The 14,491-nt window shown below is 39.5% G+C and overlaps 1 protein-coding gene across 4 annotated transcripts in view; it reads left to right on the top strand.

The window, feature by feature from the left end:
• Positions 1-14,491, top strand: part of FRMD3 (FERM domain containing 3) — a 139,834-nt gene that overhangs the window by 88,230 nt on the left and 37,113 nt on the right. For all 4 annotated transcript variants that reach the window (XM_068928263.1, XM_068928262.1, XM_068928261.1 and 1 more), the window contains 2 exons: positions 3,950-4,047; positions 5,193-5,316. In XM_068928263.1, the coding sequence (XP_068784364.1) occupies positions 3,950-4,047; positions 5,193-5,316 (222 nt within the window). The remainder of the gene's footprint in view (positions 1-3,949; positions 4,048-5,192; positions 5,317-14,491) is intronic.

Below are 14,491 nucleotides of genomic sequence, written 5' to 3'. Positions count from 1 at the left end.
CCTTCTGCCTTGGAGATGGCTTTGTTCCAGAAGTGAAATAATTCCTGGCAGTATCACACAGAAAGTGCAATTTCCAAACCTTTGATTTAAGGATGTTTTAAGACATCAGTATGACCGTAACTACTTTTCTGTGCCCAGATTTCAAAGGTCAAATGCATGCAGCATTTTGGTAGTATAGAACCTTAGAGACTAAAAATAAACCTGAGCATTTTTATTTAAAAATTTACTAATGTAATAGGAAGGTATGTGAACAATCGGACAAAAAAAACCCTCTGCTTATTTAAGGGAAGAAAACAAACAGAGCTTCTTCCTGAGATACAAGGTGCTAAAGTTTATATATTTTAAAGCAAAGACAGATGAGTAGCAGCCCACTGTTGTGACAGAGGCTAGCCTATGTAACAGCTCTGTCATCCCAGGACTACCATTGGAAAGAAATGAGCTGTGAGGCATGGTGGTTCTTTTTCTTAAAACTACATCTTAACTGCTGTTTTGCTTATGTATCCTCTGCTTACTCTTAAGTAATTCTTGTTAACATATGTCTCGGTAAAAAGTGAATACGTTGTGTTTTTGCAGTCTTTACGGAAAGAAAATGTTCCCTGGTATATTAGGGAGACAAGACAAAGCAAAAATACGATATACAGAACTACGTGCATGTTACAGAAAAATTATAATGGCAATTATTTGCAATTTTTTAATTCCAAAAAAATCATTTATTCTGAGCAGCTTACAGAGATATTGATTTATGAGGGAGTGAATAATAATACATTTTTATTAGCTTTATGTAATTTACAAAAATTTACAGAAATTGACAGTTTAGACGTAAAGTGTATAGACTGTTTTTATTGTGATGAAGCTATCAAAAACCTTCCAGAAATGTTAGATTTTATTGCTTTCATATTGCAAACAGTTCACCAAGAAAATGGTACAATATATTCATATCTAGTTCTTTTGCAGTGCAAACAGAAAGTTCGTTTGACTTTTTGTCTTTTTTTACATCACTGATACCAAGAAATCTTTCCAGCCTGAAAAAGGAAATGAAATATTTGGCGATATTTTGCATTACTAGTTAATAGTAACTCTTCTCTGGGTGGGTTTTTTTTTTGTTTGTTTATTTTTTAACAAAAAATAGAAAACATGCATTTCTTGGTCACGTTAAGCTCAGAGAAAAGAGAGACTATTAGGGATGCAGAAATTTAATAAGCATGTTGAGGATCTCTGATCCTGGTCAGCAGCAAACTATTTGCTTAGAAATGCCACAAGTATGCACACTCCCGCCCAAACACCCATGTTCCTCGATACAGAATTTTAGTACAATGCATAAAAATGAGTTTGTTTTTGCCCTCATTCTGTGGGGGCTTTGAAGCTGCTAATGTTGACCCTAAGCACCAAAGTAATATCTTAGTGACCCATGGCAGACTATTGTATTTTGGGCTTTTTAATAAAGTCCCTCTGTAGTAAAAACACCTATTTTTAAATTCTAATAAAAAATTTCTATGTGTACATAGGCTCATTCTTACATAATATGTTTTCAGGCTCATTCTTACATAATAACGTATGACATATATGTAGGTGTAGAATGTCCGTGCCATTTCACTGCAGGAATTTAATCTGTGCTTTGTTGCACAGCCATTGAGAGAGAAAGTGAGGCAGGCTGACTGGCTTTTTGAATAGATGCTTTGATTCAACTCTTGACGATTTTTCTGCTTTTCATTCTCTCTTGTGCTTAAAGTTAGTGGCCTGTGACAGATGTGTCAGGTTGAACAGTATCAGTGCCTAAACCTCTAATACAGGAAGGAATTCTTTCCTGGCAGAACAGATTTTTCTTCATATAAATATCAAAATATTTATAGCATAGTTAATGATCATAGTATTTGCTTCCGTTCATACAATTTGAGAGTCAGAACTGGCACAGCTGGTAAGAAGTACTTTGAAATATAGTAGCTTTCTTCAGTGTCATGTTTCTCACAATACTGTTTCACCTTTGAAATGCTAAAAGACCCCTAACATGTATACACTTGTGAAGTAAATGTACAGTTTTGGATGCTGCTGCTATGTAGCAAATTGCTGTTTATGTGGAAATTGTAAGTTAAGGAATTAGCTCTTGTAGTATAAAGTTGAGTTTAAAAGACAGTATGACAAGGCATTTGGTCTCTTGCCCCTCTACTTTATTTCCATAGTTGCACTCTTTTTACACCTGTCTAAACTTCTAAGGTGTGTGACTTCAGATTTGTAGTTCTAATAGCCTGATGTCTGTAAAAGCAGGTTGGGAGCAGTGGGTTAATATGCTTTTCCACAATCCTATTTATCGTTACATATCTCATTATATTCATTTTCAGAGTCAGAAACCATCAGTTTACAGGGTCTCTGAGGATCTGTTGACCTTCTGATTTGGCTGACAAGCCATGCCATGAAATCTCAGGATGCCCTTTTGTAGGTAGCTTTTTTCAGCACTTCCTAAGGGGGAATTCAGTTTGGCCTCGGGCTAATCGTCACTCCCTGGGGAATCGTGGCCTGATTTTCATGCTAGCAAGACTTACTAAATTTTAGGATTGGGGACTGCTCATATTTGCCTAAGTTCTGTGGAGTATTTGCATGGATATACCAAGCGTTTCCTAGTAGGCTGTCCTTGCAGAGGAAGAATTTTTTTCTACATGTCACCGAGGCCTTCAGTTCACTCTAATGGAAGCAATCTCTTCTGGGAACTACCTGCGCTGTAACACTACCAAGTTATGGAAGAGGATTAGTGAGCTGTTAATACTGATAACAGGAAAAAAGACATTGTGAAAATCATGCCTTGAAGAGCAAGACTCCTGCAGAAATGTGGACTACTGTAATGTCATGAAGGGAAACCTTCACACTGAGTACAAGTTGTTTTGCTCAATGATGCAATCTTATATTTGTGTAACGTGGTAATAGGGCAGGAAAAGGAGGCAGGTTTCTCTCACCCTTCAAGTAATACTTTCATTTTTGCTCTAATTTTAGAACTTGCAGTAAACTTGCAGATAAGCTACCTGATACAGGATTTTGTGATACATGCACGACTAAATAATTTACTCAGGCAAGGTATGTCTTACATCAGCTTTAATTTGTAAAACACATGTTTATAGGTTGCAGTGTGGCTTGAGGTTGAAAAGGACCTGCCGCATCGAGGCGTATCTTGAAGACTTGCAGTAGCAATTGGATCTTCTAAAACTCTGTGGCTAGTTGATTCATCTACCTAAAGCCAGGCTGATATGGTCTGTTTTCTCAGAGGGTGAGCTAGTGAATGAGATAGCTGCAACCAGCAGCTGGGAGATGTCTCTGTGAGTGGGCAGCAAACTTGGGGTCCTGGGAGATTGCTCTCTAGGGGAGAAAGCAAAAGAGAAAATGAGGTCCTTGCAGCTGCGCCTCTGCTCTTGCTCTTACCAGTTATGCTGCTATATGGTAGGAGGTAGAGGGCAGGTGGAGAGCAGTTTTTTTTTTCTTCCCAGTTCTTCCCTAAGTTGACCAGCTCTGAGAGGAAGGGAACCTGAGAACTCTCCCAGACAGGTTTCTGTTGCCCCATTGCAGTACTGCGCCCGAGGGAGGGAGTTTTGTTTTGCCTCAGAATTTCAGCTAGGATTGTCCATGGATTAAAAAAAAGGAAATGAACGTGCTACTTTATGTTACTATAATTAAGTGCATGTAACTAGTGCATGTATTGTAATAGCTGTTTGTTTCTAATAAGATATTCTCCATCCTATCTCTTAGTGGGTATTGTCACTTCTGCTGTCATTATTTCATTTTTCATGAGAACAATCTTGTCCAGGATCTAGTTTTTCCTGTGGTTGCACTTTACCTCTTTTTCCTGCCACGTAAGTATCAGGGGAGAGTTCCAGAAAAGCTGACCAAATGATTTCACAGCGATAGGTTAAATCTGTTATGAAAAGATGCCACACTTCGTCCTAATCTTTTTTTAATAACATTTCAGATACCTCTTATATCTACAAATAAAAAGAGACATTTTCCATGGCCGTCTGCTGTGTTCTTTTTCTGATGCTGCCTACCTGGGTGCCTGCATTGTCCAAGGTAAGTACAAACAGCAGGATTTTGTGAAATATTTAATAATTCTTAGGAGAGTTCAGTATCAAGAGAAGCTCAAAACTGAGGGGGAGTAAAACTAGTAATAACGTACATTTTTTGTTGTTGTACTGTTTCCCCGTATTGACATACGCTGGAAATTTTTAAAGCAATTCAGCTGTTTAGCCAACTTACAACAAATTGGAACATTAAAAAATTAAAAACAACCAGTCATCTTAGCATTTAAGAGAAAAAATATGACATCAATAGTAGATTCATATTATGAAGGAAGCAAAATTCTGTTCTTTTACTTTCCTAAATATAAACATAGCCTATTCCATTTGGAGTGGCCTGCAGTGTCATTTCTTACAGTATAGACTTGTGTGAAGATGACGGACTCCCAGTTAAAAATAGTAGATGCAATTCAAGGAGAAAGAGCTTTCCCCCCTCCCAACCCCCGTCATTACCTGGGGACCAAATTCAGACTTGGATTGCTCACAGAAAAATAGTTAGCTCAATGTCTAATCAGGGACTTCGTACGCATGAAACGACATTGTGTCTTAAGATAAATGAAGCTCTTAATGTATGATAAGGCAGTATATCCCAAATTAGATTGAGCCTAGAACTTAATAAAAGAAGCTAATTCAGAAAAATAGGCACCGAATGCTGTATTTGGGTACCTAAGTGGCAGGCTTTTCATAGGAGGAATCAATACTGTGGGCAACCTTAAATAATAATGCAAATTGTATTTCTCTGCTAGAACTGAAGCCAAACCATGTTATTGGGGATAAGCTGGTGTAGAAAAGAGGAGAACTCGGAATGCACTGCTTTATTTCTACCTGGTACCAGCATGACGAGTAGTGAAAGGGGAGGGTTTCCTATATTTGTGTTTTTTCAGAGCATGTTTCTGCCATAAAATAGTTCAGAATTGCAAATTACTTCTGCAATTAATAAAAAGCAAGGTAGACCTGAAATTCGTTGGTTGCAGGGGCAGCTGTAAGGATTTTGCAGTTTGAGGTAACTACCAGTTCATCAGAACAGCTTTTCTTTAGGAATGCTGCATCCTTACTGATCTTGGAAGTCTTCTGAATTACACTATGTTTACTGTTGTTTTTTTATTATTAACTAACTTTTTTTTTTTTGGATCTGTTTAGCTGAGCTTGGTGATTATGATCCTGATGAACACCCAGAGAATTACATCAGTGACTTTAAGATTTTTCCCAAGCAGTCACAAAAACTTGAGAAGAAAATAGCAGAAATACATAAAAATGAATTCAGGTAATTTCTAACGCTGCTTGTTAAGCGACAGCTACAAATTATATTATCTTTTTCTACATAGTGTATATTAATTGAAGAGGGATTGTTCCTTGGTTTATAACAGGTACTCTGCCAGCATGCTGATTAATTTGCTCTATTTGAAAATGCAGTTTCAGCTTAGTGGGTTTTCTGTTTCTGTTAACCTTTATTAATCACAGCTGATTCCCACATAATGTGCTGGTAAGTTAGACTGCGTTTGCTTGAAATGTAGGTCTGATTAGTGGGAGTGGCTCACATCATGAGTGCTGCTGTGGTTGATTAATGGAAGGACATCATTCATATGGAGATCAGATTTATGTGGAAATATATATTTATATGTATTTTGCTGTGACATTTCTGTACTTAGAGCAAGGATATAATTCTTGACAGATACTGTCTTGGCTGAAACTGTAATGGTGTTATTTTATCTGTGCAATTCATCACTGTGTTACCACCCTGCAGAGATGGAGAACTCTGTCAGCCCTTTTCTGTCCTAAACTTTTAATATGTGATAAGTTGGGACAGGCAAAGATAGATAATCAGTCTTTTGGTTTTCACGTTGAATGCGTCCCAGAAGTATAACGTTTCTGAAGAGAAGTAGCAATGCTTTGTGCAACCGTACCCCCTTCAGGATTGTCAGTGAATAACATGCACAGTAATAAGGAAGATAACTTGACTGTTCAGCTCAGTCAAGTATAGTCCCTGGAGAAGCTGGAGGGAACAGGATGTAGAGAATATCAAATAAAAGCAAATTATTAATTACATAAGGTAGAAGGACAATCTGTTATTCAGAGATTTTCAAGGTTCCTTGCACTTGCTGAAAACACTTACGTTTGATTTTTCTTATTGCTAAATACATAAATGCTTTACTTAAGTAAATGAATGCTGTTCATAAGAAAATATGATTTTATGTGAGTCACGAACCCCATGAAAAAAATTGAAATGGGCAGTTCATTTCAGAGGAGCTAAGCGATTAAAGCATGATACAGAGTTTGATGGAAAAAATTGTCAAATATTTTGTTAAACCAGCAATATAATTCTCATGACAGTGTGAAAAGAGAGCTCTTCACCGCCATAGGTGCATCTGGTATGTTAAGTTTATCTTATTTCTTAAAAAAAAAAAAAAAAAAAAAAAAAAGACAGACTTTTCAATCTTATAGGAAAGTAGACGTGCCTTCCCTTTTCCCCTCCTAAAAGGTATGTATTTTGTTTATATTTCTTTCATCAAAACAGTGTTTTGAATGGCATAGCCATGTCTGACATTTTTAGAGCATCATAGTCCAGGCTGAACTTTACACAGACACAGAGAAACAGTGCTTTGAAAAAGAAACCAGAAATTTTCTGTCTTTCAGTAGTATTCTGTACTACTACAGATCTTGCAAACCAAGATTTTTCATCAGTTGTGCCTGGGTGCAACCGAAAAGGCTAGTCATTCCTTTAGAGTTAGGAGAGGGGAAAGGAAGAGTGGGGTGAAAAGGGAAGGACGACAGGGAAGAATCATTCCAATATTTGTCGGGGGGCCTTGCTTCCAGTGTGCAGGGCCAGTCTTTTTGTCATCACAGACAATGGTCTGTGGTGGTACATTACAGTCTGCTCAACAGGAAAGGATATACCAACTCTGGCTACACCAAGGTGAGAACGAAGGCAGTGTGCTGCAGTAGCTCCCCAAGAAATTAAGAAAATGGTTGGAAAACTCTAATCTCCTGTGGGAATGTGGAAAAGATCCTGCGTGTAAGCTCTTGGGAAGGTCCAGAGAAAATTTGCTACCTAGACTAGGACTGGAGGTTGCTGTTCGGATACCTCTGTTTTAAAGCCTCTGTTTGGCTTTCCTTACTGCAGGGTTGTGCCTGTGGGCACATTTATTGAGGTGCTTAGCCCTTGAGAGTACCAAGAGAATTTACTTTCCTGATAAACGTCACCTTTGTGTAACTTAATGAAACTAGCTTGAACTGTTGGGGTTACAGCCCTGAAAGCATTAGTATACTCCAGTGCACTATTTTCAATTAGAAGCCAGATTTAGAGGGAAGAAAAAAAAAACCATTTGTGTCTTTGCGTTATTGTATTAACCAGAACTCCTGTATCTCCAGGTCTAAAGGAATCAATTCTTTGATCTTTCAAGAATTTCAGGAGAAGTTTGAGGCAAAACATTAATTTCTAATAGAACTCTCCTCAGTATATCCCTTTTATCTGCATGTTGGTAAATTCTCTTTATGTTCTAGGATTTATCAGTTGATATGCTATGAATGTTAGGCTCACTGGCTTTTAGCTCTTTATAGTCCCCTAGAACTGTTTGTTTTCTTTTTCCTTTTCTTTCCCTTATGTTAGCATTCAATGTGCCATATCTATTTTTCCGGTTACAAGACATTTTGAGAGCTGTCTGAATGGCTGCTATCTGGTCCTGGCAATTTTCCACTGATGCTCTGCCTTCTCAAAATTAGTGATCCTGTTACATTTTTTGCATCAAATAGTCACATAAAGTATTACTTTTTGCTCTCTAGATATTTAATACCATCAATCTCTATTCTAGGAATGCAAAATTAATAAAATGTAGCTATCATATAAAAAATTTGATATATAAAACTCCAGTATTGTTGATCAGATTTCAGCACCCACCTGGAAAAAGTGAATCGCAGATAATTAGAAAAACCACTAAGCTTATGGCCTTTTATTGGGTATTGATTAGAACATCTTGTTTCACCAGATTCAACAGTTGGAATTTTCTGATAAGAATTAAAAATTTTGCTCCTCTGTGAGTATTTTTAAAAAAGCTGAAAAAGGTTCCCAAGACTTTTTTTTTCCCTAACAATATAGTTAGATGATATATTAGGTATTATGAGGATAGAAGAGAATGAGAGGCATTTTAAATCCATCTGTCATTGTGTTAACTTCAGAAGAGTTACTTCAGAGTTTTAGCACTGCAAATGAATCCTTTTTCTATTTTTATTTTCTTCAGACATTTGGGTAAACAAAGATCATGGCATCTCACTTCTGCAGCAGGCTTTTGCATAGTCAAAGCCCTGTAGCTTGGAACAGGCCAGTTCTTCACTGAATCCTATCTCATCATCCTCAGGGCCTGTTAACTCAGCACATCTATTCTGCTGTCCCAGAAAACGACAGAAGAATTTGTCTTTTGAAAGGCCCATAAAAACAACGAGGAAAATGTCTGGAAAGTAGTGATAGTGTATGGCGACAGCTGCCAATGACTTCATGACTCATTTTCTCTCATTGAGAAATCTTATTCCTATTAGTTAGAGCAGATGTATGATGTGGTGCCCCTGTTTCACTTTTTTTTTTGTGGTTGTGGAAACATCACCAGATTTTAGCAAAATGCAGTCTTTACTGTGACCTTTTTCTGCACCTGATTGCATAAATTCGAAGTGTGACAGGCAGAAATGTGTGACAGTTTTACTGAGGTGTGATTAATTGTCTTGTGAATACTTACTTCTGAGAGTAAGAGAAATAATGATCTTAGGACTAGACTAAAGTTAAAGTAAATCTTAGAATATGTGAAGATGCTTTAGGAACTGATAGGACTTGGAGGCCTGATCTTAAAAGAATTCAAAGTTGCTTTGTTGTTATGTTTTTGGATACGGCTATAGCAGAACATACATCAATCAGTTTTGACGGATTGCCTGTTACTGTTCTTAGTAGCTATTAAGTCATAGCTGCCTGCATTTCTGTTTCGCTCTCACTCTAACAGATTGGAGAAGATTTTGGCTATGAAAACCTGGATGTGCTATGAGTATATGGCAGGATACCTTTTTCTTGAAGGGAAGTTAATGGTAAGGTCCCTCTCCAGGTTGTTCGTTTGTGTGTCCTTTAGCCTTTTTAATTGGACTAGTACATGTACTTGTAAGGCTGCACTGTAAATCACATCAGTTAAATGATCTGAGTTAAAAATAACTTATTTTTCTTGACTTCCATGCAAAAGGTACATGGAACCACATGTTCAGTTCTCACATATTTTGGCAGGATTGAGGATATTTAATACGCTACAGGGTGTTCAATATGTAAAGTCATAGCTCATTTTTATTTCTAGTGACTAAAAGCTACCAATTTAACAAAAATATGGTAAGAATAGTGTGTAGATCTAGAAAAATAAAGGAACTAACACATCAGATGAGGTTAAGCACAACCATGAAATCTGCTAGATGGAGGAGGAGGAGGAGGAAGGAAGTTGAGTGAGAAAATTCTTCAAGCTAGGATTGCTGCTTTTTCTTCCTCTTTTTTTTTTTTTTTTGTATATGCTCACTCAGATTATTTTCAAATAATCTCTTTGGGATTTGAGTATTTGCCTTTTTTCCCCCTTTTTTTTAAATAATGCATCAAGAGGGATTTGTATCTTTCACAGGTTCCCTAAATAGATGTATTTTTTCTGTGACGGAATTAGTATTGTTTTTTTTTGAGCAACCTACATTAGCTGTTGGCCTAATTCTGGTTCTAGCTCTTGTTGTTTGATTTTATGGCCTCCTCTTAACAGAGTTCATACATAGTCTGCATGTGTCAGTACTAGTTCCAAATGGACTTCCATGTTACTATAATTGTGGAATTTGCTGTAGAATAGTAAGATATCTGAGATATTTTTAGTGCATTCATGCTCCTTTTTCCCTTTTTCAAGACAAAAATCCCTTCTATATACAAATCTCCCTTTCATGGAAGATATGCTTATCTCATAGAAGTCCTTGGCTTTTGACAAGTACTTACCACAGAATCATGGAATAGTTGAGGTTGGAAGTCACCTCTGGAGGTGACTTTATCTGGTCCAAACCCTTTGCTTAAGCAGGGTCGCATAGAGCAGGTTGCCCAGGACCATGCTCAGCTGGGTTTTGATTATTTGCCAGGATGGAGCCTCCACAGCCTCTCTAGAAAACCTGTGCCAGCGTTAAACCACCCTTACAGTGAAGAGGTATTTTCTTATATTCAGATGGAACTTTCTGTGTTTCATTTTGTGCGTTGTCTCTTGCCGTTTTACTAAATACCACTGAAAAGAGTCACAGAATTGTAGCATGGTTGGAAGGGACCTCTGGAGATCATCTAGTCCAACCCCCTTGCTCATGCAGGGTCACCTAAAGCACCTTGCACAGGATTGTGTCCGGACAGCTTTTGAATATCTCCAGCGAAGGAGACGCCGCAACCTCTCTGGGCAACCTGTTCCAGTGCTCTGTCACCTTCACAGGAAAGAAGTTTTGCCTCATGTTCAGACAGACCTTCCTGTGTTTCAGTTTGTGCCCGTTGCCTCTTGTCCTGCCGCTGGGCTCCACGGAGAAGAGACTGGCCCCAGCCTCTTGACACCCTCCCTTCAGGTACTTATACACACTGATCAGATCCCCCCTCAGTCTTCTCTTCTCCAGGCTGAAGAGTCACGGCTCCCTCAGCCTTTCCTCACAGGAGAGATGCTCCAGGCCCCTCATCATCTTTGTAGCCCTCTGCTGGACTCTCTCCAGCGGCGCCACGTCTCTCTCGTACTGGGGAGCCCAGAACCGGACACAGCGCTCCAGGTGAGGCCTCGCCAAGGCTGAGCAGAGGGGAGGCTCACCTCCCTCGGCCTGCTGGCAACACTCTGCCTAACGCACCCCAGGAGACCATTGGCCTTCTTGGCCACAAGGACACGTTGCTGCCTCGTGGTCAACTCGTTGTCCATCAGGACTCCCAGGTCCTTGTCTGCAGAGCCGCTTTCCAGCAGGTCAGCTGCCAGCCTGTCCAGGGGCATGGGGTTGTTCCTCCCTAGACGTAGGACCGTGCACTTGCCTGTGTTGAACTTCCTGAGGTGGTTCTCTGCCCGACTCTCCAGCCTGTCCAGGTCCCTCTGAACGGCCGCACAGCCTTCTGGGGTGTCAGCCACTCCTCCCAGTTTAGTGTCATCAGCAAACTAGCTGAGGGTGCACTCTGTGCCTTCCTCCAGGTCATTGAGGAATACGTTGAACAACACTGGACCCAGCACTGACCCCTGGACGACACCGCTACCTCCAGGCCTCCAGTCAGACTCTGTGCTTGTGATCACAGCCCTCTGAGTCCTGCCGTTCAGCCACTTCTCGATCCACTTAACTGTCCACTCATGCAGCCTGCGCTTCCTAAACTTATGTGTGAGGACGTGATGGGAGACAGCGTCAAAAGCCTTGCTGAAGTCAAGGTAGACAACATCCACTGGTGTCCCCTCATCTACCCAGCCAGTTGTTCCATCAGAGAAGGCTATCAGATTGTTTAAGCATGATTTCCCCTTGGTGAATCCACGCTGACTACTCCCAATGACTTTTTTGTTCTTCGTGTACTTCGAAACGGTATCTAGGAGGATTTGCTCTGTCACCTTCCCGGCAGTCAAGGTGAGGGTGACCAGTCTGTAGTTCTCCAGATCCTCCTTCTCGCCCTTTTTGAAGATAGGAGTGACGTTTGCTTGCTTCCAGTCCTCAGAAACCTCCTCTTATTGCCATGATGTTTCAAAGATGGTAGAGCATGACATGACATCAGCCAGCTCCCTCAGTAGTTGTGAGTGCATCCTGTGGGGTTTCATGGACTTGTGTATGTCCAGTTTGTTTAAATGTTCCTTAACATGTTCCTCTTCCACTGAGGGTAAGTCTTCATTGCTCTAGACATTCCCTCTGGTTTCATGGGCCTGAGATTCCTGAAGGCAGATCCTACCAGTGAAGACTGAGGTGAAGAAGGTATTGAGTACCTTGGCCTTTTCCCCATCGTTTGTCACCAGGTCCCCTGCCCCATTTAACAGTGGGCCCACTTTTTCCCTAGCTTTCCTTTTGTTGCTTATGTGCTTGTAGAAGCCCTTCTTGTACCCTTCACATCCCTGGCCAGACTCAACCTTTATAAGCTAAAGGGTAATATTTTCTTGAAAATCAGACTAACAAATTAAAGCTTGTATTTTATTCAAGCTAAATAAGGAGTGTTGTTTCAACTTGACTTGAAAGGCATTTAACATTTTTAGCCCTTACTGCCTCATCTGCGCTAGTCAGTGGTGATTTGAGCATTTTGACCTTTATTCCATTGCTCTAACATTTATTTTACTGCTTTCACAATACTATCAATTATCTTGAGCGCTCAGATTCTGTTGTCAGCAGAAGGAGTACAGGATTTCACAGTCTATGCTAATGTGGCTCTGCACCTCAATGCAGACGTGGAGCTGCCAGTGGAGCCATTGGCAAGCGTAACAACAAATGTTACTGTCAGAATATATATTCTGGGAGGCTATCCTAAAAGACTGGGCAGGGGCCATTAGAAAATGTTTATATTTGTGGGTGTTAATATGATTTGATCTGGATTAAAGCAAATGTCTTGCATGCAGTTGAACACATTCAAAACTGCTAAAACTAAGTTCTCATTTAGCAGCTGCAGGATAAGGTGGATCTTACATGGCATTTAAGAGCTTCTTGCAAGTAAAACTATGTATTATCTGCTTTTATGCATTTAATGCTGGCAGTCATCTACTCTTTGTATTTCATTTCTGATACTATCCTAATCACTTTAGTATCTAACAGCCTCAGGTACATGAAGGGAATCCAAATGGAAGGGCTTACGGTATGCTTCAAAACTTGCAAGTCATGTTATAAGAAACCTAAGTTGATTTGCTGAGGATCTAGAATCTGTTGAAGTTCACATGGAGGAGGAAGATTTTGGAAATGAGCAGGGACTGGGATGCAGCAGGGAGAGCTGACTTCCACACCTGAGGAGCCACATGCCAAAGTCTTTAAAGCTCTCATCCATAAAAAGTATACCAAGTACTTTGGCAAGCTGAGAGGAGGGGGATATGTAGGGAGGATTCACAGGCAGACAGTAATAACAGCTGCTCAGGATCCCACCTGCATTACAGCCTGGGGCGGTACTGGATGTCCTCTCAATTTCAGCCTTGACAGCCTGTGCTGGCTCATTTGTTTCCCACTGTAGGAATTTGGATTTATGCACCAGGCTGTACGTTGGCACAGTGTTGCTGATAGCCCATATGTTTATAGCTTTGTCCTGGGAAATGCAGCTGAGCTGTATGCAAGCTCTGTGCACTTCAGCAGCTACAGGTTGGCAAACTCTGATAGTCTGGCTTTTATTACTCTTAGTGGTTCCTGAGTTTGTAAGCTTTTAAAATATTTTTTTAGTATTTAAGGCTCTCAGAGGCCTTTTTGTTTTCGTTAACAAGCTAGTGATGTTTTGTTGAGAAATGTGGTGTCTGTGGATTTATTCTCTGATCTATTCCTGTTTATGGAAAGAAATTCCTAAGATTGTTTTTAAAATATTCGGAAAAAAAAAAAGCAGCTGATTTTATTCCCTGATCTCATTAGGTAGTTACAACTGCATGATGTCCTGTAAGCTTTGCTGCTAATAGTGTTGAAGAAAAAGTAACTGAGAATGAGAAATATTTTAATAGCAATCCTTATTTTGAAAGAAGATAGACCCCTAAATGCACCGGCCTCTAGTACTTCTATGCTTAATCATGTTATTTCTTATAAAATTGCTGTTTTAACAAAAGATTCTTTTTTGCTTGAGATTCAAGTAGTGACTATTGGATTAGAAACTTTATTTATATCAGAAAACTGTTAAAACAAGTGGACTTTTTTTAGATGACTGGTGGGCAAAAAGAAATTTGTGGGGTTTCTTGGTTGTTTGGGAAGGAGACTGGAATCTCCTAGACTGAAAAGAACTGTCGTCTGTAAAGGACGATGATGACGCTTAAGGTTATTGAAGCCTTTGCCTGTTAAAGATTTAGATTCTTTCTACATTTAACAGAACTGCATCCAGCCTTTTACTTTTGCGATATCAGAAATTTATCACAAATGATCACTAAAAATGAATTTACGTTTCTCTTGTCGTTGTGCTCAACATGTCCAGTAGTTTTGCTATACTTTTAAAAAATACTGTATGTTGTCAAAATGGTAATAAAGGAGCAGCAAACACAAATGCCTTGCATGAGGTCAAGAAAACTGCTTGGTTATATGTTTGAATGACTCAGTAGTATGTATGGTGTCTTTATGCATTCCCGTTCCAGTTTGGACTAGCAGGCTTCTACTTCTGTTTTGTTTGATGTAGGTAGAATGAATTTGGTGGAGTTCTGTCGAAACAGATAGACCTCTTTAGCAAGAAATATGCCCCCCCAGCCCCCCTCCACGTTTGCAAGTGATCCTCATAAGCCATAACATGGCATGAACAAGTGCTGAAACATCTT

The sequence above is a fragment of the Struthio camelus genome, chromosome Z (assembly GCF_040807025.1).
Source record: "Struthio camelus isolate bStrCam1 chromosome Z, bStrCam1.hap1, whole genome shotgun sequence".
Classification (NCBI taxonomy): domain Eukaryota; kingdom Metazoa; phylum Chordata; class Aves; order Struthioniformes; family Struthionidae; genus Struthio; species Struthio camelus.
This window is presented reverse-complemented; position numbering and strand designations above follow the sequence as displayed.